At 38.8% G+C, this 26,599-nt stretch overlaps 1 protein-coding gene across 1 annotated transcript in view; it reads left to right on the forward strand.

Annotated features, from left to right (window-relative positions):
• Positions 1-353: 353 nt before the first annotated feature.
• Positions 354-26,599, forward strand: part of LOC126297694 (DNA mismatch repair protein Msh2) — a 196,179-nt gene continuing 169,933 nt past the window's right edge. The window contains exons 1-2 of the mRNA XM_049988816.1: positions 354-536; positions 19,414-19,463. Coding sequence (XP_049844773.1) covers positions 503-536; positions 19,414-19,463 — 84 coding nt within the window. The 5' untranslated portion in view covers positions 354-502. The remainder of the gene's footprint in view (positions 537-19,413; positions 19,464-26,599) is intronic.

The following is a 26,599-nucleotide window of genomic DNA, read 5'->3' on the forward strand; positions in this document are numbered from 1 at the left end:
AACAGAACGATTTACTACTATGTCTACACATGACGCCTTTTTGTATTGGATGAAATCTATTTTCGGATTCAAAATTTGGGTTTCATCTTCCTTGTATTTAACTCTTGTCATAGCTCTAATACCATAAACTGCGCTATAACATTCATACTCGCCCATATGATTTCCATTTACGCCACATTGACAGCTGTGCAACTATGTAGAATTTATGTCGTTCTGTGTGAACGGTAGCTCTCGATACCACTACAGCAAGCCAAAAAAATGCGTGTGTATGGATCTGGCTTTTGACTGTGACGACACCTTTACAACTGAGACATCTATTGATTCCTTCGAGAAATTCAAAGGAGCCCATCCACAGTACCTCTTGTAACGTATATGCAAGTAAAGGCGCGTAGTATATAGCATATCTTCCGGAAGAGGCTTTGGAATAGGAGGGAACTTGATTCTGTTGTGTGTATGTTCGTGTTGTTAAGTTGCAGTTGAGCAGTTTAAGTGTTGTGTCGACATGGGAGATGCGAAAGGCCCATATTTGAATTTAAGTATGTATCTGAAGTACTTGTGAACAGATTTATGTTTTAAAAGTATGAGTCGTCCCGAATAAGGTGCTTGTGGATAAGTCGTGTTTCATCTCTGTTCACGCTGATACTTCTTTCCATTCAGAACATGAGAAAGACATCAAACCATAATGCCGTATTATTGTTACTGAGCAAATTCATTGTTAGTACCCGTTTCAGAATAGCTGTTACCTTGCGTTTGACTTTGTGATGTCTACATTAAGTTTCTTACTTTTACTTAGTGACCATTTCATTTTCGCTTTGTGTGAGGTGCTTATGTGACATGTTCCACATCCTTGAGAATCTCCTCGCGTTGAGTGTACGAAACAAAAGTGCATTCAACCTAAAACGCCAGTGCTTTTGTTTTACTGGTGGATAGCTACATACCAGTATTGTCATATCCCAGATCTGTTTTTAATCACTGTATGCAATGAAGATTCACTGATATTGGTTTTGTAATGGATAGAAGTGAATGAGAAATATAATAAATGATCATGTGTGGAATTCAGTTCTTTGCTTATGTACTTACTACACTTCGTCGCACTTTTTGTTTTAAATCTTGCTAACAAAAATAGAAGTATGCGTGCAAACACAATGTAGTAGTGTGCTGTAAATATTTTTGTTATGAAATGTGTTGAATGAAAGAATCCTTGTACCTCTGTTTTTTAGCACACTTTCGTAACACTTTTCTTTAGTTTTTCACAAAACCATATTTATTGTCAAATTACCGCATCGTTACACTAGTCATGGCTGCTAACTGGCACTCCCACTTTTGTGTATCATTAGGTCTGTCACACATCCTGCCAGCAATTAACTGAAGAAGGTATTTCAGATCGTATTCTGGTTAGAGATTAGTTACTGAGCACTAATAAAAATGCTGTGTGGCTCAATGTTTACGTGCTAGAATGAAATCCAAATATTGCTTGCACCACTGGCATTTGTTAGTCCTTAGGTTGTGGACAGTTTTAGATTGATTTATAGAAAGGATGATACTAAAAGGAAGATTTTTCGGAAGCAGTGGCCATGTGACAACTTATATTTAGGAGAAGTAGGAAAAAAGAATAACTAAAATTGGTGAACAGTTGCACTTTCTGAGAAACAGCAGTTGTTGCCAGAGATGGGTAGTGTCCTCCTCCTCTTCCTACCTTGAAATTTTGCCTTTGGCGACTGAAGGATCATAGTATACCCCAAGGTTTAAATTAGGTTGTAAAGTAATGACTTAAATATAAGTTGGTGAAGCCAATGAATGGAAATGCGGATTAAAGATTTTGGTAACACATTTGTCCGTAACACAGCCTCATGTCTACATTTGCATCATATTTACCGTACGGTGTGTGGTGGACGGTACTTTGTGTACCGCTGTATTTTCATTTTTTTCCTGCTCCAGTCGGGAATGGTTCACGGGAAGAATGATTGCTGGTAAGCCTTTATGTCGGCTTGAATGTACTTTTATCTTCACGGTCTTTATGCGAGATATATGTAGGAGGGAGCAATATATTGGTTGACTCCTCTAAAGACATATGCTCTTGGAACTTTAACAGTAGACCATACTGTGATGCAGACTGCCTCTCTTACAGCTTTTGTCACTGAAGTTGACTGAACACCTCCATGATGCTTTTCCTCTTCCTAAACAAAACGTGTTGCTCTTCTTCAAATCTGTCTAATCTCTTCTGTCAGTTCTATCTGGTATGGATCCAAGACTGACGAGCAATACACAAGTATTCATCAAAGTAGTGTTTGTTAGCTACTGCTCCTGTCGACAGACTACATTTCCTGAGGATTCGTCCAGTGAATCTGTCTAGCACCTGCCACACCCATGATCAATATTGTGTAATTGTTCCATTTAAAATTGCTCTGTTCGCTTACTCCTAATTATTTTACCTGCTTCCATTGATTGTTCTGCAGTTGTGTAATCGTACAACAAAGGTTGTTTCTGTACATGTATTTGCAATACATTACATTTGTTTATGTTGATGGGTCAGTTGCAACTTCCTGCACCATATGTCAATCCATTGCAGGTCTTCCTGCAGTTCGCTACAGTTTTCTAGTGTTTAAACTTTTCAGTATAGAACAGCACCCTCTGTGAAAAATGTGGGACATCTGATGTTGTCTACTAGATCATGTATATGAGTGTCATGAAAAGTAATGGTCCTGTAATACCTACTTTGGGCACCCCTAAAGTTACTTTTGCATCTGAAGACTTCGCTCTGTTGATAATGACATGCTGTGTTCTGTTTGCAAGAAAAACGTCAGTACATTTGCACAGTTGATCGGATATTTTGGTCATTAAGCAGCAGTGCAGAACTGTATTGAACTCCTTCCATAAATCAAGGAACACTGCATCTATCTAGACATCTGTGTCTACTGCTTTCTGCGTCCCATGGATGCACATAGTGAGCTGGGTTTCACACGGTCATTATTTTCAGAACCTGTGTTGATTCCTATTGAGAAGATTTTTTTGTCACCAGAAATGTCATAACAACTGAGCATAAAACATGTTCCAAAATGTGTAACAGACTGACATTAGAGATATAGTTTTGTGCATATGTTCGACAATTCTTCTTCAGAATGGAAATGGGCTATGCTGTTTTCCACTCATTTGGAACACTTCGCTCTTAGAGGGACCTACCTGAAGAAGAGAGCAAAGATCTTTCACCTAATTAAATTGGTACCTATTCAAGTCTAACAGTCTTTCCTCTGTTTAGTATTTTTAGTTGCTTTTCTATCTCATAGTCACATTTCACTAGTTGTCATTCATGCAATGATTTAATGGCAGAACTTCAGTGCGGTCTTCCTCTGTTTCAATGCCTAATGACCACATAGTGTCTGGGTAGATGGCTTTGATTTGTTTACTGATTTAACATAAGATCAAAACTTCTTCAGATATTCTGTCCAGTTGGTAGATAGAATTTTACCTTCAAATATGCTGAACACATTAGCCTTTGTCCTCCATAATGCTAATTTTGGCTTTGTTTTTCTGCGAGGCTTTGGCTATGTTTAATGTGCAATGAAGCTCTCTCTTCTTTTATAGCACTTTCTAATGCGGTTGTTGTACCATGGCAGGTCTTTTTTCTCCCTCATATTTTGCACGGCACATACCTGGCTAAAACAAATTTCCAGTGCTCTTGAAATTTGTCCATTGATACTTAATATTGTCAATGCTGGAGCTGAAATTTTCATGTTTACCTGTCCACTAATCCTAAATTTGTTTCTTGTCACTCTCGCTAAGAAGAAAGATCTTTCTACCTTTCTATGTATTCTTTATTTACTGCTGTATTCAGTGATGCTATAATGGCCTTATGATCACTGATTTCTTGTTCTGTGGCAATTCGAAAAATTACTCTGTTTGTCACCAGCAGGCCAAAGATGTTACCTACATGAGTCAGTTCTCTGATTAACTGTTCAAGGTTATTTTCAGATAAGGCACTTAGAACAGTTCCGCAATATTCCCTGTCCTAGTACTCAACCTAATCACTTGAATCTCTGAGTCTATATATGATAAGTTGAAGTCTCTACCTAAAACTATAGCATGACAATGATTTTTTTGCGAAATATTCAGCAGTTTTCCCCTCCAGTGTTCCACCACCACTGTTGCTGAGGCAGGGAATTTATAAAAGCATCCAGTGACCATGTTTATTCCACCTTTGGCACTTACCTTTGCCCAATTTATTTTGGTTTCTGATTATGTACTATTCTCACTAGATATTATTGTGTTCTTAATTGGGTTAAAGTGCAGTTCCGGTGGCAGTGGCTCTTCCTCTGCATGTTGGCGTTGGGAATTTGTTTCCATTGGCCATAGCCAATTGAGTGATAGGACATTACAGAAGTGTCTGATTTCACCCTTCTGCTTTGACCTATAATGTCATCAGTATGGCGAAAACCACAGTTTCCAGTGTATACAAAATGTCGACAGTGACCAGTGACGTCACTACGTATGTACACCAGTAAATGAAAATAAAAATGACATGATAATGCCTCATTCCAAAATTAAAATGAAACTAATGGTACAAATGCAGGAAATTGGGGGTTCAGGGCAGGGACAAGCTAAATATACAATAATAAAAATAAATCACTGCTCCACCCCAAAAAATATTAAAAAAATTGACTTACAGCATTCCGCTATACCAACAAAACCACAGGAATCTGACATTTCCCTTTACCTACGTAGCTCAACCACAGCTATCAATACAAAAAAGCCAACACCTATAATTCCAAAAAGTGGAACCAAAACCCCAACAACTCGCACACTAAACCCTGTATTCCCTACAACAGTTAAAACACAACCAACCTACCCCGCCCTGTACATCCTCCCCACAGCCCTCAAAATAAAACAAAAAATACTAAACTTAGCAAGGCACACTTCCGCCAGCAGTACTCATCTAAATGAGATTGTATGTTGGAAGAGCTCCTCTCTCTTCCCTATGACTGATTTAATTGCCCCACAAAATCACTCTGTCATGTTAGTACAAGCCCCAGTTTCATAATCCTTAAACTCAAGTGTGGTTAACTGCTGAATGATTATACCCCCTCTTCCCCATCCCCGTATAAGACAAAAGTGCATAAGAAATTATAGTAATACCCTCTTCAATATATTCCTCAATTGGACCCACTAGTTCCCTCTTACTATGAAAGTGCAGAACACTAAAAACATGAGTAGCATAACCTCAACCTCCCCCCTCCCAAAGTAACAACCCCCACACCAACAAACCAACCCGAGAACTGACCCTCCCATGCTTCCTCTTACCAAACTGTGATTCATCAATTTCTTCATCAATCCCCAGCACATCCAACTGCCCTATATACTCCATGTACTGCGGAGAAACCTCTCGACAGAAAGAAAACCAGTCCAAAACTGTTTCACTCACACCAGCCTTGTGCGCATAAAAAATTATACAGACCCGATAACAAAAATAATAAGTAAGCAAGACAATCTCTGTCGTTGGCAATCTAGATTTCTCAAACCAGGTACCAGATATTGTCATACCGACAATATATGCATCACTGGTCCAAGCGGTCAGAACTCTCATCATCATGTTGTTGCCAGAAACATGACACCTAACACATTCAGCAAATAAGGCCAAACATACGCAGAAACTGTATGACAGACAACATATCGCCACCTCAGAATGTAATGATACACTCGTGAACTTCACAGTTATATCCTTACATAACAAAAAAGCAATTAAAAAATTAGACTTCTTTCCACACAACAAACACCAAACTAATAAGACATAACAAAACCATCAAATACATAAACAAAAAATCCCTTAATAACTCACTGAAAACACTTCCACAACCCACAATACCACATTTTTTAAACTTAAAACCAAAACAGGTTGTGGTGCCAGTGATCTGCAGTGTAGTCCAACGTAGAGCTTAGGCTGGAATCTTAGTTTGGTTGAGACTTAATGAAGCTAATGAATGAGACCAGAGTAAAACTTGCTGTTGCAATAGATTGGTCTGTAGCATAGCCCGGTGATCATTTTGAAAACTTTGTGAGATATTTTTGAAACATCATTTCTATGGTTACGCAAAAACCTGAGAGTACAGTTTAAATTTTACGACATATTCTGCTTTATGCGACATCATTCTGCACAGCATATTCTTTTATGTCACTGTGTTATTTTGAACACAATTGTCTCATTAGTCCTGCCATATTGTCTAATGATCTGACTCATCACCCGTTGTGTTCACTATTCATAATTCGCCACACATACAGTCACCAACTGCAGCATGCAACAGAAAAGCTGCTGACATCACATTTGTGCTTTTATCCTTTATTGCTTTAAACATTGTGCACTACCAGCATTCAGCTATTTTTGCAATATACATTCGAGTTGGAGTTAAGAATTTTGTTCCTAGTGACATTTGATTTCCGTTAGTTTCTACCCCTAGTAATATGTGGGTAGAGTTAAAATTTATAAGCAAGACTGGTTCCGGAGCACTTCTGTAGACGTTCCTGTTGCTGACTGATATTATGTTCATGTTTTCTTTCTCCAATCTGATATGACAAATGCTACCCTGTCTGGACTCTGAACGCACCAAATTGGATCTGTGGAGGGATTTCTCTGTCCTAAAAATCCCACATGTGTACGCCACACATACTCTGCTACTGTTTCAGACACTTTGTGCGTGTAATGCATACCTGACCTGTTAAGGGGGTTTTCTTACATTTCTCCCCCAAATAGCAGATGTCAAGAAATCTGCATCCAACATCGTCACAGAATCATCTGAGACAGTTGTTAAGTCTTCCACTTAGTTCCAAACTAGAGGACCATGATGAGTTCTGAGAATGATACTACAAAATTATAGCTGTTCCAGCCCATGAGTGAGGCTAGCTGTGTTTACCAAATCAATCGGCACCTATAGGAGCCAAAGATGGCCTCTGAACCGGAGCAACAAGCATCATTCATGCTAACATGAGCCACAATTCACAGCACGTCGCACCTAGTGTGCTCAATCACTGCAGGCAGAGCCTTTTCCATGTATGGGACAAGACCTTCTAGCAAGCACAGTGGACATTGGCCTTCTTTCACAATCTGCCTGCTATTTTCCTGAGGGGCTCCATTACCTGCCTAACCTAGAGCTCCCAGTGACAAGCAGTCCCATCCTCTGCACTTGTCCGGACCCCTAAGGAAGATTGGACTCAGTCCCAACAGAAAGGGCATTTGGGGCTGGCTCAGACATACTTCCATCAGTGAGCAATACCACAAACCAGTTTTTGAGGCATAATGGTAGAGCCGTGTTGCTTGCACCCACTTTCACCTTCTGCTCAGAGGTTCACAACTCCGCCATTGTTCACCAGTTACCATCGGGTAATTGTCAGTCACCTGGGATGTGCGAATTGGAAGGCACAGCGTTCTCACGGATCTTAGCCAGCACTATAGGCTCCAGAGATGCCAAAGCATTTGCTTCAGGTGCCCCAGCACCTTCACAGCCCAGGGCAGCAGCCTGAAGCCGATCAGCCCTGGCAACACACCTTCTAGCTGTTTATGGACAGTGGTCAATTCCCCTCATATCCGTACCCAACATGTGCAGTCTCAGTCTATCTATAATCAGTTTCTTTCTACACCACACATATGTAACACTAACCCAAGAAGTCACTGGATGCAAACTACATTCTGCTGTTACACTAGTGTCCTACATGCTGTCTACTTTCCAGATGAACTACCCTTTCCCAAAGCTCCCCCAGTGAACCAAAATTTGACCATTCACCTTCCCTACCGCAATCCTCTCATGCTTGATCAATTTCATATAGCTTTACAATATTATGCCTCAATATTTTTTGATGTGGCTGTGTCAAGCAAGACACTACTTACACACTGTATCCAAATAGTATGGATTTTTTTCCTTACTCATATGCACTAATTTAGATTTTCTACATTTAGAGTTATTTGCCATTCATTCCACCAACTAGAAATTTTGTGTAAGTCATCTTCTATTGTCCTACAGTGACTCAACTTTGTATAGAGAACAATAGGGGTCCTTTCACAATTCGTGTCCTGTTGCTTAAGAAGTCATCAAGCCACTAACATATCTAGGAACCTATTACATATTCTCGTACCTTTGGTGACAGTTTGCAGAGGGGAACTGTGTCAAATGCTTTCCGGATAAATGCCTGGGCAAGTGTACAAAATTCATAAATGCCCAGGTATTTGTGCGTTTTAAAAATTAATTGATAAGCGGCACTAATAAAAAAATTTTAAGCTGATATTTGGTATTGGAAAAGGTGTTTTACGACACTGCTTCTTCACTGATTGGGTAACCAAGTTGAAAAAGCTGCTCAAGAGGTAGTGGAGAGTTATTAGGGGAAATAAATAAGACTGTAAACGGAACTTTTTACAACTTTAATGTAGTCAATTCTTGTACTAGACATAATAAAAAATGAAAATGACACAAGTTTAAAAGTATTTTTGAAGTAAAGTATGGTTTATGTAAAGTAGCTAGCCTGTAGGTAGTATTTTGACTTTTCTGTACTACTGCAAAAAATTGGAAAGTTGTTCTGTCACTGTTCCTAACTCACACGTTTTTGAGATTCTGAGAGCACTTGCAACACTTTTTGATACGCTGTTCCATTTTGTTGGAAGGTGACTCTTTGTATTCCTTAAAGCAATATTTACAGGCTACTCCTTTCCCTTTTAAATTGAAAAAGGTCCAAACAGGCCCTACATCAGACAATAAATCTCTTTTTTTTTCCACTGAAAACAGTTTAACATTTAAGAATAAATTTGTCATCAAGAAACACATGCCAGCTGTTTAATACATTCAGTAATAATTTTTTTATCAATAATTGTTCTTCAATAATATTCAGAGATTTGGCACAGATGAGAGAGAGTGAGTGAGTGAGTGAGTGAGTGAGTGAGTGAGTGAGTGAGTGAGTCTTTCCTTTCGTTCTTACAAGGAAGGACAACTCCTCATCGCACTCCAGCCTCTCAGATCTAGTCGTAAGATGGCCCAGTGGATAGCCTCTCGAAAACTGAACACAGACCAAGCATGAAAACAGGAAGGAGGTGTATTGAACTGTGAAGAAAAAAAGAAAAATAGAAACAGTGATCAGTCAAACATCGAGCATATTTAAAAAGCCACGGTGTTGTCGTTAAGTGGTCACAGTGTTGGACTGCAACAGGGGATATCAGTGTTCAAATCTCTCTTGTGTCCCACTTTCTTTTTCCTCACAAACTCGTGAACTGTGCATCTGGGAATAGATGTCTCTGTGTCGTGTTGTGATGTAATGTCCGTTCGCAGCAGCAAAGTGTAAGGAAGAGACATCAAGACTTATGTATCTCCTATTTGTTCTACACAAGTACCACATGTTGTGACTCTTTAGTTCTGTTTTGGAAGTTTTGGCTCTTGAAATCCTTTGTTGTAACATAGTTCACATCCATTTCTTTGTTGTTTTCATTTCTGTGAGAGGTCTATGTGGCTTCTCGCCTGTTCTCACTATTCATCACATTTACTTGTGATGTTAACATATTCTTACCACATGATCCATATTCTATAACCAGTGCATAGTATAAATGCCAAGCCCACAGAAGGGGATTAGACACATCAGTGACTGGATGGACAGTTTATAATTTTGTGGAAAAAAAATTATTCGTGCATGAGAGAGATTTGAACATGGATCTTCACTGTCCAACACCATGGCCGCATAACTAGGATGCCTTAGCTCTTCAAATTTGCTCGATGTTGCACACCTTCAGCTTGGACCATTTAGTGTTTGTATTTTGCTTCTTTTACCACAATTCAGTACACCTCCTTCCAGTTTTCATGCTTGATCTATGATCAGGGCCATCTTACCACTAAATATTGGTCGGGTGGGGTGGGGGGGGGGGGGGTGGATGTGATGGAGAGTTTCCCTTGTTAGTAAGAAACCAACTTTTGATATTAGGAATATCATCCCATTCTATATTTTAATTGGTAAATTATACATTCTAGCAACAAAAAATTAAAAAATACTACTTTATAAATGCCCAGATTTTGGGCATTTAAAACTGCTAAGAACCAATTTCCGGCCAAATGCTCTACCCAGTGGGCGTTTGCCCAGCCCATGTCACTGCACTCCGGACTTTGCTCTGGGCAACAGATTTGTGATGAATGCAACCCATGTAAGGGGCCAATGCCATAGGGTACTCTTTGTATAACTGAATTCGGATACCTTCTGGACCTGGTGACTGACTTGTTTTCAACCCTTTCAGTTGTTTTGCTATGCCAGGAATACTTATTACAAGTCATCCATATGGAAGTCTGTTCAATGGTCAAATGACAGTATATTTATCCGGTTCTGCTGCTTTAACGATTACCAAACTGCCGAAATTTAATACTTCGGCTTTTGTTTTGCTTTCATCAGACTCGTCAGTGAGTGAGTGGATGGAAGCCTTGGACCCGCTTAATGAGTTTACATAGGACCAGAATTTTCTCTGGTTTTCTGTCAGATCTTTTGCTAAGGTATGACATGGTAGTTCTATGCATTGCGCATAGTTCTTTCCAGATGCACAAATCTCTACAAACCTTTGCCTGTCGTCATTGGTGCATTCTCTTTTGAACTAGGAGTGCAACCGCATTTGCTTCATCACCACATTCTGTATTTCATTATTAGACGTTGGTGGGTCTTTTCAGTCATTAATCCACTTACTAGGTGCACAGTTCTTCAGACCAAGAACCATGGTATGCTTAAACTTTGCCCACTCTCCTAGCCTTCTTGACTTACTTATTAACTTTTGTAAACATAGTTGCTCTCTGTGCCAACACTGTTAGTTAGGTCCGGCCTGTATGTAGCTTCAGGGTCTAAGGAATTTCCATTGCATGTTTGCTGGTGAAGGGGCTGCTCAAGACACATTTTCAGAAACGTGATGAAATGTACTTCACAGGGCTGACAGTCTGTAACCCTCCGCAATGAATCAGCATATGTCACAGTCCATAATCAGTAAGTTGAAGTCACCTTTAACTGGTACTCCATGAGCTGGGTATTTATACACTACTGATCGCAGACTTTCTTTAAATGACTTGAGAACTGTCACAGCAGAATTGGGTGGCTGGTGAAACCATACTTGGTTTCACTTAGACTTTTTATATGCAACCAGATAACTTCAGTCACACTCAATTTCGACCTCAATGGAGGCAATATTTTAGTCAACTGCAATGAACACCCCCCCCCCCCCCCCCCCACCACCACCCTGGTCCTATAATATCTAAAACTCTTGGCCCCAAGAATAATTTGAGTGTGAGAACCTTTCTGGAGGGCAGTAAATTCAGGAACTTTGTTACAAACACTTTGACAATTTACTGATAAAATTTTTATAGTCAGAATGGCTTTACTCTAATTGTGGTCTGAATTTACTATCTGCGTATCGATTGGCAACTGTCTGAGTCTAGCCTAAACCACCCCCACCCCTCCCTTGTGCACGCCACATGAACTCTGCTACCTGAGGAGCTGTTTCCTTTGTATTGTGTACCCTGACCTATCAAAGTCCTGCAATTCTCCATTCCATAATGCAAATCCAGAAATCTGCAGCCAAGACCATCACAGAGTTAACAGAACCTTTGGTTGAGACTCTCCACTTGGCTCCAAACCAAAGGACCCTTATTAACTGCGGGAACAACTGGCAAATTGCAAGCTCTGCTTGCACCCCATGTATGAGTCTAGCAGTCTTCACGAGCTCCGCCAGCCGCCTGTATGACCTGAAGATGACCTCGGAACACAAGAAACAGATATAATTGGTGCCAACATGAGCCACAACTTGCAGACAACCGTTGCAAATATCTGCTGAATTGCCAGAGAAAATGCACCTAATGACTCGTAGAAGAGACACCCTGTGTGTGTGTGAGGGTGGGGGAGGGGGGGGGGGGGGGGGGGGGGGGGGCACGTAGTTAAAAAATATGTAGTCCATTCTGTCCAAACATTTTTTATAGTAATGTGTAAAAAATTTGAAAAAAAAAACAGTGTTAAAGTAAGACTTGCCTTTATATAGTATTATAGATATATGGTATTTTATTTATAAATTCATTATATTATCATCTTTGTGAAATCTAATAAAAAACATTAGTGATTGGAAAAAAAGATAAGATATAATCCTACAATTACACCCCAGATATAGTGTGTATAAACCATCACCAGCTGAGCTTAAACCCTGTTGTACACTGCATCCTTGCCAGTGTTTGTGAAACTAAAGTCACAGCACCTTCTGTTCTGCCTGTTCACAATTTCAATTGTGTAGATAAAGCCCTTTGCTTTTGTAGGACTCTGTAGAACTTGAGTTGCTGCATGTAGTGTTGCCAGAGATTTAGTTACATGGTCCACAGCATGAACAAAAATTATGAATTACACATGACTTGGGTTAAAGTGCACTTGCATTGCTGGCAGTTTTTGTGTTGTGTGCTGATGCCAATTATTGACGTTGGTTGTAGCCAATAAGGTGATAGTACGTGGTAGCCAATGGGGATCTCTATACCTAATGATATCTTTTGACAGAAGATACAATTTGATTACATTAATTTTTTTTTTATCAACAGCACTAGAATAACTTTTACTGATCTGGTTATTATGAATTTTAAGGTCACTTACTGAGTTTTGTATTTCTTTGACGACTTGAAAAAACTAGATGTGCTGACAGACTGACCTGTAGTGAAGCCAAAGCCCTAGGTCAGGTGGGAATGCGATGATTTGCTTGTGAGTTGGTGAAGCCTGTGAATCTTGACACAAAAATACAATTGTCATAATAGATTGGTGTGTTGCTTAGTCACAGATATACATTAATAATTGCAATAACCTACTTTTATCTTTTGTTTCCAATTTTTCCAAAAATTTCGATGACATGGATAAATTCTAACCTAATAGAAGAAAATTCCATCTAACTTTATGTAAGAACCATAGAAAATTAAGAATAATAATCTCATTGACTACATACTTCTGACTTGTGAATTGTCGTGTTGACCTCCCGTGATTTGCCACGCGAACTCTTACCAACAGCAGCATGCAACATAAAAGCCATGAACACTGTTACTGCATTTTTACAAATGACTTACTGCATACCAATTGAGTCTGTCTACAGCAACAACAAGTAACATATTTGTTACAATTACAAACTGCAGTACATAATATTAAGAACCCTGTTCATAAAGTATGTTTAATATATTAGGCACTAATAATTATTCTTAACTGATATCTGAAAATGTAACTACAATAGCCGTTGATGTGCTTCACACTTCAGTTGTTTGCAATCCTTGATGCCCTGAACCTTAGAAACCCCCTGTTGAGTATTTGGTTGCAAATGTTATCTGTAGTTACCCAGGAATCGAGCTTTTTTCCCCCCTTAATATCTTGGTTTGGAGGACACGGTAATGTATGGTCAGGTGTACCAGTCTCTCTCTCTCTCTCTCTCTCTCTCTCTATCTCTATCTCTATCTCTATCTCTATCTCTATCTCTATCTCTATCTCTATCTCTCTCTCTCTCTCTCTCTCTCTCTCTCTCTCTCTCTCTCTCTCTCTCTCTCTCTCTCTCTCTCCACATTCACATCTGTCTGACTGACTTTTGCTGATTTTATGTAGATATACAGTGTACATCTCATGTTCCATTATGATATTGCACCATGCCATTCTTGAATGTCAGGAAACAATTGGTAAACAGGACAGCCATCACTATAATTTTTGTGAAGTATCCTCTGTAACATACTGGTTCTCCAGAACTAAAGTTACACTTTGTGTTTGTTCTTCAGTGATATGCCTCACTATCTCAATGGTCTCTTGTCGCAACCAGTACCACACAATTCTGTACGTGACTATTGTTAGGATATATTCTCAGAATTGCTAAAAATGCTTCTATTTGAGTGTACCAGAAACACCCATTAATCTTAGAAGCACGTCATTCCATACATCTGGGTGTGATCTTGCACATTGCCAGCACAACTACCAGACCCACATCCTTGCTGCAAATGCAATAATAGCAATAATGAAGACACTATGGTGCAGTCTCCACTACTGACAAAGCAGGCCAGCTTGTCCATGGTTTTGCAAGCTTTCTCAGTGACTTTAATGAGCACGATTGAGAAATTTCTTTTTTCATCGATGTACAATCCTCAGTATCTACACACCTGACTTTTATGAATTGAACTTTCTCAAAATTTGAGAGTAGGATTTCTTGGTAGAGGAAATGTATATTTTAGCACTAGAAAGGTTATTTTTGTGGGCAACTGCTGTGAATTTGTTTTTATTGCACCATTGCTGCTTCAGTGATAAAACAGCTTTGTCCTCAAGTCTTCTGAGACAATTATCAGAATGTTATCCTCTTAAGTGATGACACAGTCTACGTTGTACTCCTCAGCCAGCACAGCTAGCAAAGGCTTAATGGTTGGATCCCAAAAAAATGAGCCACAGATGGAGCCTTGAGATCAGCTCTTGGTAATGTCATTGATTAGCTTTAGCTGTGCAGCCTGCCGCTCTTTCGTAACAGTAGTCCTCCAGACTATTGTAGAGGAATTATGGGGTTTAGAGATATTAATCATGTGAACATCACAGAGCATACGAGATTATCAGAGGCACCTTTGATGTCCACTATTGTAACTACTCCATATTTCTTCAGGGTACTGTCCTCGACACTTGTAACCCTATGTATTGTATTATCAGTAGATGTACCCTTTCTGAACGCAATCTGGTGCAACCCAAACCATTCCCTGTGCACCTACAAACTGCCACACATGATCCTCTCAACACAGTAATTGTGTGGCACAGCAAAAAAATGTTCTTTCTATATGAGTGTCTTCTCTACATTGCTTGGATCTGTGCTTCACTTGGTCTTCCTCCAAGCTACATGTTTTCTTAATGTTTATGTTTACCCAAAATTTCTCACTGTTGTTGAGCTTGTCTTTGTTGTGGTTCTCTGCTGGACTTTTTCATTGAGATAAAAGCGGACATCAATAAGAATCTCCATATCATCTCATTTTTTTGCATTTGATGACTGGGTTAGATCATTCAAATATTTAATGGTATCCTGGGCAAGACCTTGTGAGTGGCAACCCGACAGCCATGCCAAATCTAGTGCTGTGGCCAGCTGCGTAAGGGTCCATGGCATGAACAGCCTAATCAAGGTGATCCCATAGATTCTTGATTGGGTTTAAATCCAGTGAGTTTGGTGGCCAGAGAAGTATGGTAAACTCATACTGGTGTTCTTCGAACCTCACACACACACACATTGTGAGATGTGTAACATGTTGCATTGTCCTGCTGGTAAATGCCATCATGCTGAGGAAAAACAAACTGCACGTAGGGGTGGACATGGCCTCCATGGATAGATGTGTACTTTTGTTGATCCTTTGTGTCCTCCAGAATGACGAGATCACCCACGAAATGGCACAACATTCCCCAGACCATAACGCTTCCTCCTCTAGCTTGGACCTTTTCAACAGTTGTTGCAGGATGTTTGCTTTCAGCCATTTCATTCTACACCCACCTAAGATCATCTGTCCGATGCAGCATAAAATGTGATTCATCTCAAAGGCCACATGTCATTACTTGGTAGACACACTGTTGTAAGACTGGCTTGAAAAATCCATCCTTCATCGCCAATGAACAGCAATTAGCATGGGTACATGAATCAGGTGTCTGCTGTGGAGGCACACACATAAAAAGGTTCACTGATTGGTTGTTGAGGAGAGACTGTTGGTAACCCCTTGGTTCATGTGGGTGGTAAGTTGTTCAACAGTTGCTTATCTATTTGCCTGTAAACATCTCTGCAGCCATTGTTCATTCGTGTCATATGGCCCACAATAGCCTTGGTGCCGGTTTTAGATAGCACCATTTTTCCATCCATGGTGTATTTTAACCATGGGGGCGTAAAAAGATTGCTCAAACTTAGTTGTTTCGTAAATGCTTCCACCCTTGGCTCGAAAGCCACTGATGTCATTTTGGACATCAGATAAATCATTTAGTTTTCACAATCTGACAATGACTGCACTGTTTTCTGCACCCCTGACACTTTACATACTCTCCACTGCTTGTGCTGCCACCTGCCATTTGAGAGGTTATTGCATGTTGACATCGAAACTGTGTATTAGTCCATGTAAAGGTATGGCTGGTTCTTCACGTAGTTGGAGACCAGTCCCGACTGGGCATTGGCTGAATACAGGGCACCTGGATGGATGGATGGATGGATGGATGGATGGATGGAACTGTAACTCGATCAGTGTCTTCTGAAAATGCTGATGGTTGTTTGACGTAAAACTGGTTTACACGCACTTTGTATCCAACAGTCACCTCAGTATGTGATCTTTAATAGCAATGGATAGTTTTTATTATTTGTTCTGCATCACTATTTTTTTATACCATAGTTGGAGCTGTGGGCATGGCAATTTTCTGGAGTGTACCTTGTTTCACCACCAGGCTGTGTCTCATTGTGGTCAGAATCGTGCACCAAATTTGAGAGCTAGATTGTCCATGATAGCTGACACACAGGTTGAGATCTAGATTGTCAGTGATAGCTGACAAACAGCAGATTTTTTGCCTGTGATTCCTGAGTCAATAGTGCCCCAATTTACAGCTAACATTCAAATTTCTGGAATAATATTAAGATAATTCCCAGGCTGTAACAATCATTGAGCCCAGAGGTCTTGCTGTATTCTACTGTCATTATCTTCTCTGAAATTTTACATGTACATGTCTTGCTATAGGCAGTTTTTCTGTCGGTAGGGTAACCAATAGCTAGCAATAACTGCTTAAGATGTTGAATTTGATTGATGAAAGGAGAACATATAAAAATTAAGCAGGCAAAACGGAATACAGAGATGAGATTGACACAGTGAAGTATGACAAAGCAGGAATGGCTAGATGAGAAATGCAAGGATCTAGAAACATTTGTAACTAGATGCCGTCTATAGGAAAATTACAGAGACCTTTGGAGAAAAGAGAAGCAACTGTATGAATATCAAGAGTTCAGATGGCAAACCAGTACTGAACAAAGAACATCAAGTTGAAAGGTGGAAGGAAATACATAGGACTGTACAAGGGAAAAGAATTTGAAGGTAATATTGCAGAAAGGGAAGAGGAAGTAGATGAAGATGATTTGGGAGATTGATATTGTGAGAAGAACTGATAGAACACTGAAAGACCTAGTTCAAAACAAATGAGAAGAACTGATAGAACACTGAAAGACCTAGTTCAAAACAAAAACTGGAGTAGACAATATTCCAGCAAAACTATTGAAATCCTTGAAAGAACATACCATGACAAAACTATTCCACTTTGTATTCATGATACAGGCAAAATACCATCAAACTTCTTCAAGAATAATGCTGTAATTTGAAGGAAGACGGGTGTTGAAAAGTGTGAACATTACCACGGTATCGGCCTAGTAAGATATGGTTGCAAAATATTGATATGGGTTATTTACAGAAGAATGGAAAAACTGGTGGAAACCAACCTCGGGGAAGATAAGTTTGGGTTCCAGAGAAGCAAGGAACATGCCTGACAGTACTGACCTTAACATTTTACCCTAGCATATAGGTTAAAGAGAGGCAGACCTCCATCTATAGCATTTGTAGATTTAGAGATAGCTTTTGCCAATATTCACTGTAGTACTCTCTTTGAAATTTTAAAGGCAGCATTATAAAATACAAGGAGCAGCAGTTTTTTTTCCAGTTCTGCAAAACCAGACTACAGTTACAATGATTCAAAGGACATGAAAGGGAAGCAGTTATCAAGAAGAGAGTGAGACAGGGTTGTAGCTTATCCCAAATGTTGTTCAATCTGTACACTGAGCAAGGAGAATTTGGAGAGGGAGAAGAAATGAAAACTTTGAAGTTTGCCAGTGACATAGTTCTGTCAGAGACAGCGAAGGACTTGGAATAACAGCTGAATGGAGTGAGTAGTTTCCAGAATGAACTTTCACTCTGTAACAGATTTTGTGCCAATATGAAACTTCCTTGCCATTTAAAACTGTGTGCCAGACCAGGACTTGAACCTAGGACATTTATCTTTTGTGGGCAAATGCTTTACAGACAGAGCTACCCATGTATGACGCGTGGCCTGTTCTTACAGCTTCACTTCTGCCAGTACCTCATCTCCTACCTTCCAAACTTTACATACTAGCCCTCCTGCAAGTGTCTTGAAAGAGGTCATAAGATTGACATTGCAAAAGTAAACAATCATAATGGAACTTAGTCGTATTAAATTGGGTGATGCTGAAAAAATTATATTAAGAAATGAGACACTGAAGATAATAGAAAAGTTTTGTTGCTTACATAGCAAAAGTAACTGGTGCTGGTTGAAGTATGGAGAATATAAAATGCAGACTGTCTGTAGCACAAAAATATTTCTGAGAAAGAGAAATTTGCTAACATCTAATATAAATTTAAGTACTCAGAAGGATTTTGTTGTGGTATTTGTATGGAATGTTGTCCTATATGATGGAAGGGAAACATGGATGACAAGATGAGGATAGATGCTGCTGCGGTGCTGCAGAAAAGTATTGTAGATTTGTTAGCTAGAGGTAATAATTGAGGAGCTATTGAATCTCATTGATGGAATAATAAATTTATGGGACAATGTGACTAAATGTCTGGTTAGTGGGACACATCCTGAGGCATGAACAAATTACCATTTTGCTAATGGAGGGATGTTAGGGTGTAGAAGTAGTAGAGGGAGACCAAGGGATTACTAGGATCACTACAGTAAGGAGCTTCAGATGGCTGTAGGCTGCAGATATGAAGTGGCTAGTGCAGCACAGAGAGCAGTCTTTAGATTGTGTAGACCACAACATCACATTTTATTACGTGTAGGTTCAAAGAACGAGTGGTTAGTTTATTTCAGTCTGTTAATGATTCCACATGAGATGAAAACTTCACGTTTTCATCGTCTCCCCCCCCTTCCCCCACTCACACTCGATCACTGTCGTGCAAATGAACACATACTTACATTGGTAACACAATAAACCAGAAGAATTTTTAAATATCATGTAAGCTGAGACTGTGTTACACATCTCTTCATGGTAGGGCAATGCTTTGTGATGTGTGGCGTTCATTCCTTCCTTCCTTCCTTCCTTCCTTCCTTTCTTCCTTCCTTCCTTCCTTCCTTTCTTCCTTCCTTCCTTCGTATCCTAGGACTTGCCAGGTTGTGTGTGTGGTACATTGTTTACACTATTCTGCATTTTAATGCTTTAATTTTGTGAGAATGTTCGGATCACACTTTGATTGTGAGATAAGCAATTGTTTTCTGTTGTGTTAAATCTACTCTAACCCTATTATGTTAGAATATTATGTAAGGCTTTCTTGGTATACATATTCTTTTCTTTTAATTTATTGGCCTGCACTGTTCTGTGTGTGTGTGTGTGTGTGTGTTTTATTTCTTTTAAAATTTTTCATTGCTGTTTGGTTTCAGGTGACAATGAAACGGAGAAGTTCATTCAATTTTATACTTCTTTACCTGAGGTAAGCAAGTTTATGTATGTACTTGTCATCCAATAATGACACACTTTTTTGCTGATCAAATACTTCTAAAAATTTGATAACTACTTGAAATTTGTCTACTGGAATTTAATAAGTGTTTTTCGTACTGTTATTGTAATTGTGACCATATAAGAAACTTTCTAGCTTGTGTCACTTCATTTGTCATACATATTCTAAGTTCAGAAACAACTCAGTAATTATATGGCGTTATTGAGTGACAATATGCAGAATATCAACTTATTGATTTCTCTATTCCTAAGATTTGCAGTGATTCTAAGAGCAAATGTTCCTGAACTAAGATGCTTTAGAGAGTTCCTCCCCCCCCCCCCCCCCCCCTCCCCCAATTCTCGTCAATATGGACATCTAAGAATTTTGAAGTTTCCACCATACTTATTATTTCCTCTCCATGTGGTACACTTATCATTGATGTAGTATCCCTGTGTCTTTTAAAAATTGAGGGTGAAACCATTTGCAGAAAACCTGTCAATGATACTTTTAAGAATATTGTTTGCCATTTCTTCTGCTTCTGTATGTATACTTGGCTTGATTACAATACTAGTGTCATTTGCATAAAGAACTAATTCTGCTTGTTTTATACTAGACGGAACATCATTTACACATATGAGGAACAGTAGTGGACCTAACATTGAACCATGGGGAACCATATACGTGATTTCTCCCCAGTCATAATTATGATCCTGGATACTAAGAATTACTAAGTACAACTTCCTGCATTCTTTTTGTTAGATATGACATTAACCATAGGTTGCCTATACCATCAATCCCCTAAAACGTCAATTTATCTATAATAATACTGTTGATTCATACAGTCAATGACTTAGAGATTGCAGAAAATACCAACTGGCACTATTTTATTATTTAATTCTTGAAAAATCTGGTGAGTAAATATGTGAATGGCATCCTCTGTAGAGCGATCCTTCTGAAACTTGAACCGTGATTTGTTAATGATGATATTGTTCCTAAGGTGAGATACTACTCTAGAATACATTACATTCTCAGAAATTTTGGAAAATGATGTCAACAGTTAAACAGATCAGTACTTATTGACAACTCTCTTATCACCTTTCTTGAAGAGGGGTTTAATGACAACATATTTCAGTATCTCATAAAAAATGCCTTGAGTTAGTGATGCATTAGACAAGACTGGGCTTATTACATGGGAACAAATATTGGAAACACCATCAAAACCAGATGAGCTTTTAATTTTGAGAAAATGTATAATTTTCTTAATTATGAAGGAGAACTTTGTGATTCATTCAAATGCTTGAATTGTATGGAAGTTATATTTTTAACATACTGCTGTGATTTTGCTCTTGGACTGTTTGTCCCTAAGCTTTTTACATGTTTAAGAAATAATTATGAAATGTATTTGCTACCTGTGACTTATCATTTACAGCCCTTCCATTAAGTTCAGTAGTAATGTTGTCTTGTTCTGTGGCTGGTTATCCTGTCTCTTGTTTCACAAAATTCCATATAGCCTTAAGTCTGTTGTCGGAAGTACTGATTTCTGACATTATGTGCAAGTTCTTTCATTTTTAATAATCTCTTTTAGCAATTTTGAGTAGTCTTTGTAATGTGCAACTACTTCAGGTTCCCTACTTGTTCTTGCCAACAGATACATTTCCCTTTTCCTTTTTAAAAGACACTTTAATCCCTCTAGTGGTCCATGGTTTTGTACATGGCTGTTCAGTGTCCTATGATTATCTTATGCAGAAATCTATCAATAAATTTATCATAGAAGAGGTTAAGTTTTGTGGTAGCATTTGGTTGATTATAAATTGCATCCCATGTAATCTCCTGTAAACTATTCTTAAAAACGTTTGTCCTCGAGTCATTAATTAATCTATCTGATTTCCACTGAGGAGTGTCTACACTGTAAGGTCCTATGTTATTTATCCTAACTATGCATCATGATCAGAGGGAACATTTGTTACTGGGTAAACAGTTATTTTCTTACTTTGAGCTTCATCAAAGAAAACATAATTAAATAGGGTCCTACTGTCTTTATCCACCCATGTTGGAAAGTTAATTACTGAGACCAAATTGTAGGATGTAAATAAGGTTTGCAGATCATTTTTCATGTCCGAATCCTTTACAAAATGTACATTGAAGTTACAAAAGACTACTAACTGCTTGCTACTGTCTGACAGCAGAGTTAGGAATCTGTTCAAAATTTCCCAGTGGCGATGTATATATAATTACAATTCAAAGTGAACTATTTTTCTGCTTTAATTAACATGCACACACTTCTATGTGCTGATCGCTACAAAATCTACTTCTCTCAATATTTTTTATCGTGTGTTCGGTCTTAATATATGTAATAACTCCCCCCTTTTCTATGTTATTTCTGCATGAGTAAACTGCAGTAGTGTAATCTGTTATATGTAACTTATCTAACCCCGTGGTTATGTGGTGCTCAGACAGGCACAGGATGTCTGTCTTTTCAGAGCTCTCTAAATTTAACAAACAGATAAGAAGCTCTTCTATTTTACTACTCAGTCCTTTTGTATTTTGATGAAATAAGTTAACCTTACTTTTCTGTGCATTATTAAACATTTTGTGGGGCTCTTCTGTTATTTTCACTTCTTCCAAAACAGGTGCCAGAATCCTGATTCTAACATAAAAAGGTGCCCCTATGACACCAGTAACTGCAGGGATCTTGCTATGTGTGATGGTATCACCCCCCACCACCACCACCCACCCCACCCTCCCTTATTATCTGCAAGAAGCTCAGCCAACTGAGCTGTAAAATTTGTTGTTTGCTGGATGTGTATATGATGTAAGTTTGTTTAGGTGATTTTTCTACACCACTGTACGGATACAACAGGGATTGTCATTAACTTTCATCTCACGAAGGAAAAGGGTGTACTGATGCATGTGTGAATGACAAAAAGAGAGGAAAATTGTTGAAAGAGTGGATAGCTTGAGGGAAGGATGCAGACAAGAGTTAAGGCTTTGAAGTCCGTTGTAATTTACCAGTTATTGTGTGTCAGTGAGCCAAGCATTAGGGTCCGGGTGTCAGCTAATCGCTGCTGTCTCTTGGGCTCGACTGGCTACTTTGTACAAAATTTGGCCATTGTACTGAAATTGTTTTTAAGGGTGGAAGGTGAGCTGTAGCTCATTACAATTGTTATTCCCTATTGTTGTTGATTGATGTATTAAAATGTAATTGAGATTTATATCGGCCAAAGGAACACATAGTTGGAATCAGTGAATTGTCCTGCAGCTGTTGTCTATATCAAAGAACCATCTTCACCCTCAGTAATAGTTACGGGCAATGCCTCATACCATTTGACTAATCTCGATAAGGCACCTACTGTAACTTCCAGGAAAAAAGACATCATCAATTGGTTAGAACAAGAACAAAAGCATTCACATACCAAATGATTGTGCCAAGGGTGAATTACTGGATCTTGTGGCCCACAATAAACTAGCTTTACGTGTATGTTTTTGATGAATTGGCCAAAAATATAGCCCAACTGTCCTCAGACTGCCAACATATCACTGCCATTTCAATTCCATTGTACTTGTACAGAGTCAAGTTAAAGGTTATGTGGCAAAGAACAACAAAAAGTATACACTTTGCAGAAGTGAAAAGGTTGACAGATGATGCTGTAAGCCAAACTTAATTATCATGGTATAATGCTGTATGACACACAATCAGGAATAAGGAAAGCATGGGAGAATGCATGCGTAATGTAAAATGACACAGAAGAGGTTGTTATTTCATTGAAAACTGACAACAGTTGTAGTGACCACAAGGATGATAGTGAAAGTGATTCAGATGTAAGTGGTATGCATCTGTTAGTGGTGTACTGTATTATCAAAAATATGATTGTGCCTACCTATTAAAACTTTATCTACCTATTTAGATAATTCATTACCTTGTGATATATGTATGACAGAACATTCATCTCATAGCTGTTATTCATCTATAACGTGTGATTACGGTATCTTTCACTTCGCTGCACTTCAGCAGCAGCAGCCCCCAACACTGCCCTCCCCATTACCTATAAAGATTTTGGCAACAGTCGGTAAGTAGACGACTTGTTTCTTTTTTGGTGCACGTGCAACTGTCGATCGCATGAGCATATGGTGTGCTTCATATGAGCCAGAAACTCTGCTCCCCACCACTGCCGTCTGTCAATCACAAAGTAATTTTACTTCGTGGATCTGGCATGTATCAAACTGCTTGAATTTTTATCCTTTTTGAAATGTTCCAAGAAATTCTGTTAATAAAATGTCAATTCTACCATTTCTCTCTTTGATATACAGTCCTGTAGCATTAATTAGAATATTTTCAAAAGATTGATAAAACTATAAAGGTGCAGTTTTAATACACTGTTCGGGCTTTGCAGTTTATAAAAATTATTCATTTCAAAAGAAGCATTTCATCAGCTTTAAAACACATCTGCGATCATTATATGAATTAGAAGTTGTTTTACATTATGTGCCGCTGTGAACTGTGCACAGTCTTTTCACTATTTATTCAGAATGTGTAAGATCAAGGAAAACCACATGAAATGGTTAAAACTTTGATTCAAGTTTTTTTGGTGGAAGTTATTTTTGTATGGTAGAGACATTGTAACAGTGGTCTAGTAATTAAGAAAAATGTTATCTTTATATATGTTTGTTTTATCACTTCCTGATTATGGTACACATTTTATATGGATATTCAATACTGGGACCATAGCATCTTCTGCATTTACTGTAGATACATATATGGAGCAGAAATTTTGCATTGTCCAGCTCTGAAATGAACTCGAGGATATAAACCACTGTGACCTCGAGGCCATTAAAGATCATCTCTTGTTTTGTAGGTTTCGTATACAGTATATTATAGTTAAACTGACCATACGAACATTTCATTTTATGAAATGTAAAAACCTTCAGATTAAAGGAGACCACTCACTGCAAAATAGAAGTGTCAAGTTGTCAGCAGATGCATGTGGAAAGAAAACTTACTGAGAAACACACACAAAATGTAGCTGGCTTAAAGGACGTTGTGTGAATGTTAATGATTTGATTTTGCGCTACTAACCATGTAATTGATGTCTACAATTTGTGGAGTGAATAATTGTATATTGTGTAATAAATTGAAGAATACCCCCCAGATGAGAGTTCTGATCAACAGTTGCAGAAAGTTTTTAATTAAGCAACTAGCAGTAGTTCGCTTATATACTAGTTATAAAATGACGTTGTTTTCTTGTATGTGCAGTTCATTCAGTGACTTTTTGTTACTATATCAAGATTGTGTGCCGGAAACAATTTTTACATTCCTCGAAAGCCTTCTGAACGATTTAAACTCTGTCAGGCAGTGACTCTGATGTGGGTTCGGGTGCATGCCAGACAGTTCCTCTTGCTGACCGAGATAACGGAGCGTGACACACAAGCTATCTTAACAGCTTCAGCTCAGCCTATACTTTGCCCCCACTCTGCTACAAAGTGAGAGCTTTATTCAGGAATTCTTACATTATTTAAATGACACTGTGGCACATGTGCTTGAGCCTAGCTCAACTGCGACGTTGTTTTCAAAGGACACGTCTGTATATGATTCGGGGCACAAGTATTGTGAGAAGTAGTTATTAATAGAAAACTGGACTGGAAAGATGCACAGTGCCATAACTGCCATCTACGTCAGTGCCGGAAAACTGCTTGGAGAGAAGTAGAAAGGTTTGTGGGTAGAATGAAAGTTCTTTGGCTGGGTAATTATCTCCTGCACACATTGCTGGAATAACACTTGTAGGTTAAATAATTTGAGAGATGGCGTAGCTGCTATCAGGCAATTGTTTTCTGGATGAGTCTTACACTCTGTAGTGGAGCATATGTCCAGAATGATTTAAGGTGGAGCACGAATCTGGCTGTGCAGGATGGTAGAGGCAAGACTGAGATTTTATTGGAGAATCTTAAGGAAGTGTTAATTGTCCCACAAAGGAAATCACTTACAAAAGGGTCATTTGACAAGTTTAAAGAGACTCTGCATGATTGTTTAGTCTGCTGGAGAGGTAAACAAACAGAATGCTTAACAAACTACTGTTAGAGACAATGAGTATTGCAGAGAGCGTTACACTCAAAATTTCAAGAGATCATATTCCAGTTAAAGTCAAGATTGAATTTCTGCTTACGTAAATCTCATTTCTTCTTCTTTTTCCTGGCCTTCGTACTGTATCTTCAAGAGTTTGACATGATAATTATTGGATTTGGCAATATTAGTGGTAGCCTGTTTATATGTCCATCCTGTTGCTGCCACTGCTACATGTCCCTCTTCCCTCCCCCACCTTCCCCCTTTTCCCCAGTGATAGAATTTGTTTACTCCAACTGTCTGCATCTAGTGTTAGTCCTTGTGAAGCTGTGTGAACATTATTTCTAAATGGTTTTTCAATTGTGTAACTGATACAGATATTGGTATCAACCCAGTATTCACATAGTCGGATGTGGGGAAACTGCCCAAAACCCACATACAGCCTGGCCGACACACTGACGTTAATTATTAATCCACTAAACAGATTTGATCTGGGGCCAGCATGTCTTCCCAAATCCCAAAAGTGGAGTGCTAACCCATGTGGCTATCTGGGCAGGTAACTTACATGCATTAACCATTATGTTTAAATAGGAGAAAATTGAGCTTGTAAAAAGAGATAAGTGAAAACTTCTTTTCCCCTGTCCCATCCACAAATGGAACAAATTGGAGGAAATTGATGGTGTTGTACTACGTATCCATTGCCAAACATTATATGTTCGCTAGCGAAGTACAGTTACAGATGTAGATACTGTAGAACTACTTACTCTTATTAGAGAAACATGCCTGAATTTTAAAATTACTGAAGAGATTCTAATAGTACAATAATAGATAAACCTTACAACTTGCCGTGATCCATTTCATTATTTTAAAGAGAGTTACGAAAGATCTCACTGTTACTGTCTGTGTAGTTAAGAGGAACTGGTTCTTTAGAGGGTGAAATCAAAATGCCATGGGCAGCTATTGACGTCATTGGTGTTGTAGTGTGCAGCATATTCATCAACTGTGTTCAACTACAGCTACAGACTTCACCATCTCCTCCTTACCCAGTTCATCTTACCTTTTCCCTGTTTCTGCT

The sequence above is a fragment of the Schistocerca gregaria genome, chromosome X (assembly GCF_023897955.1).
Source record: "Schistocerca gregaria isolate iqSchGreg1 chromosome X, iqSchGreg1.2, whole genome shotgun sequence".
Lineage (NCBI taxonomy): Eukaryota > Metazoa > Arthropoda > Insecta > Orthoptera > Acrididae > Schistocerca > Schistocerca gregaria.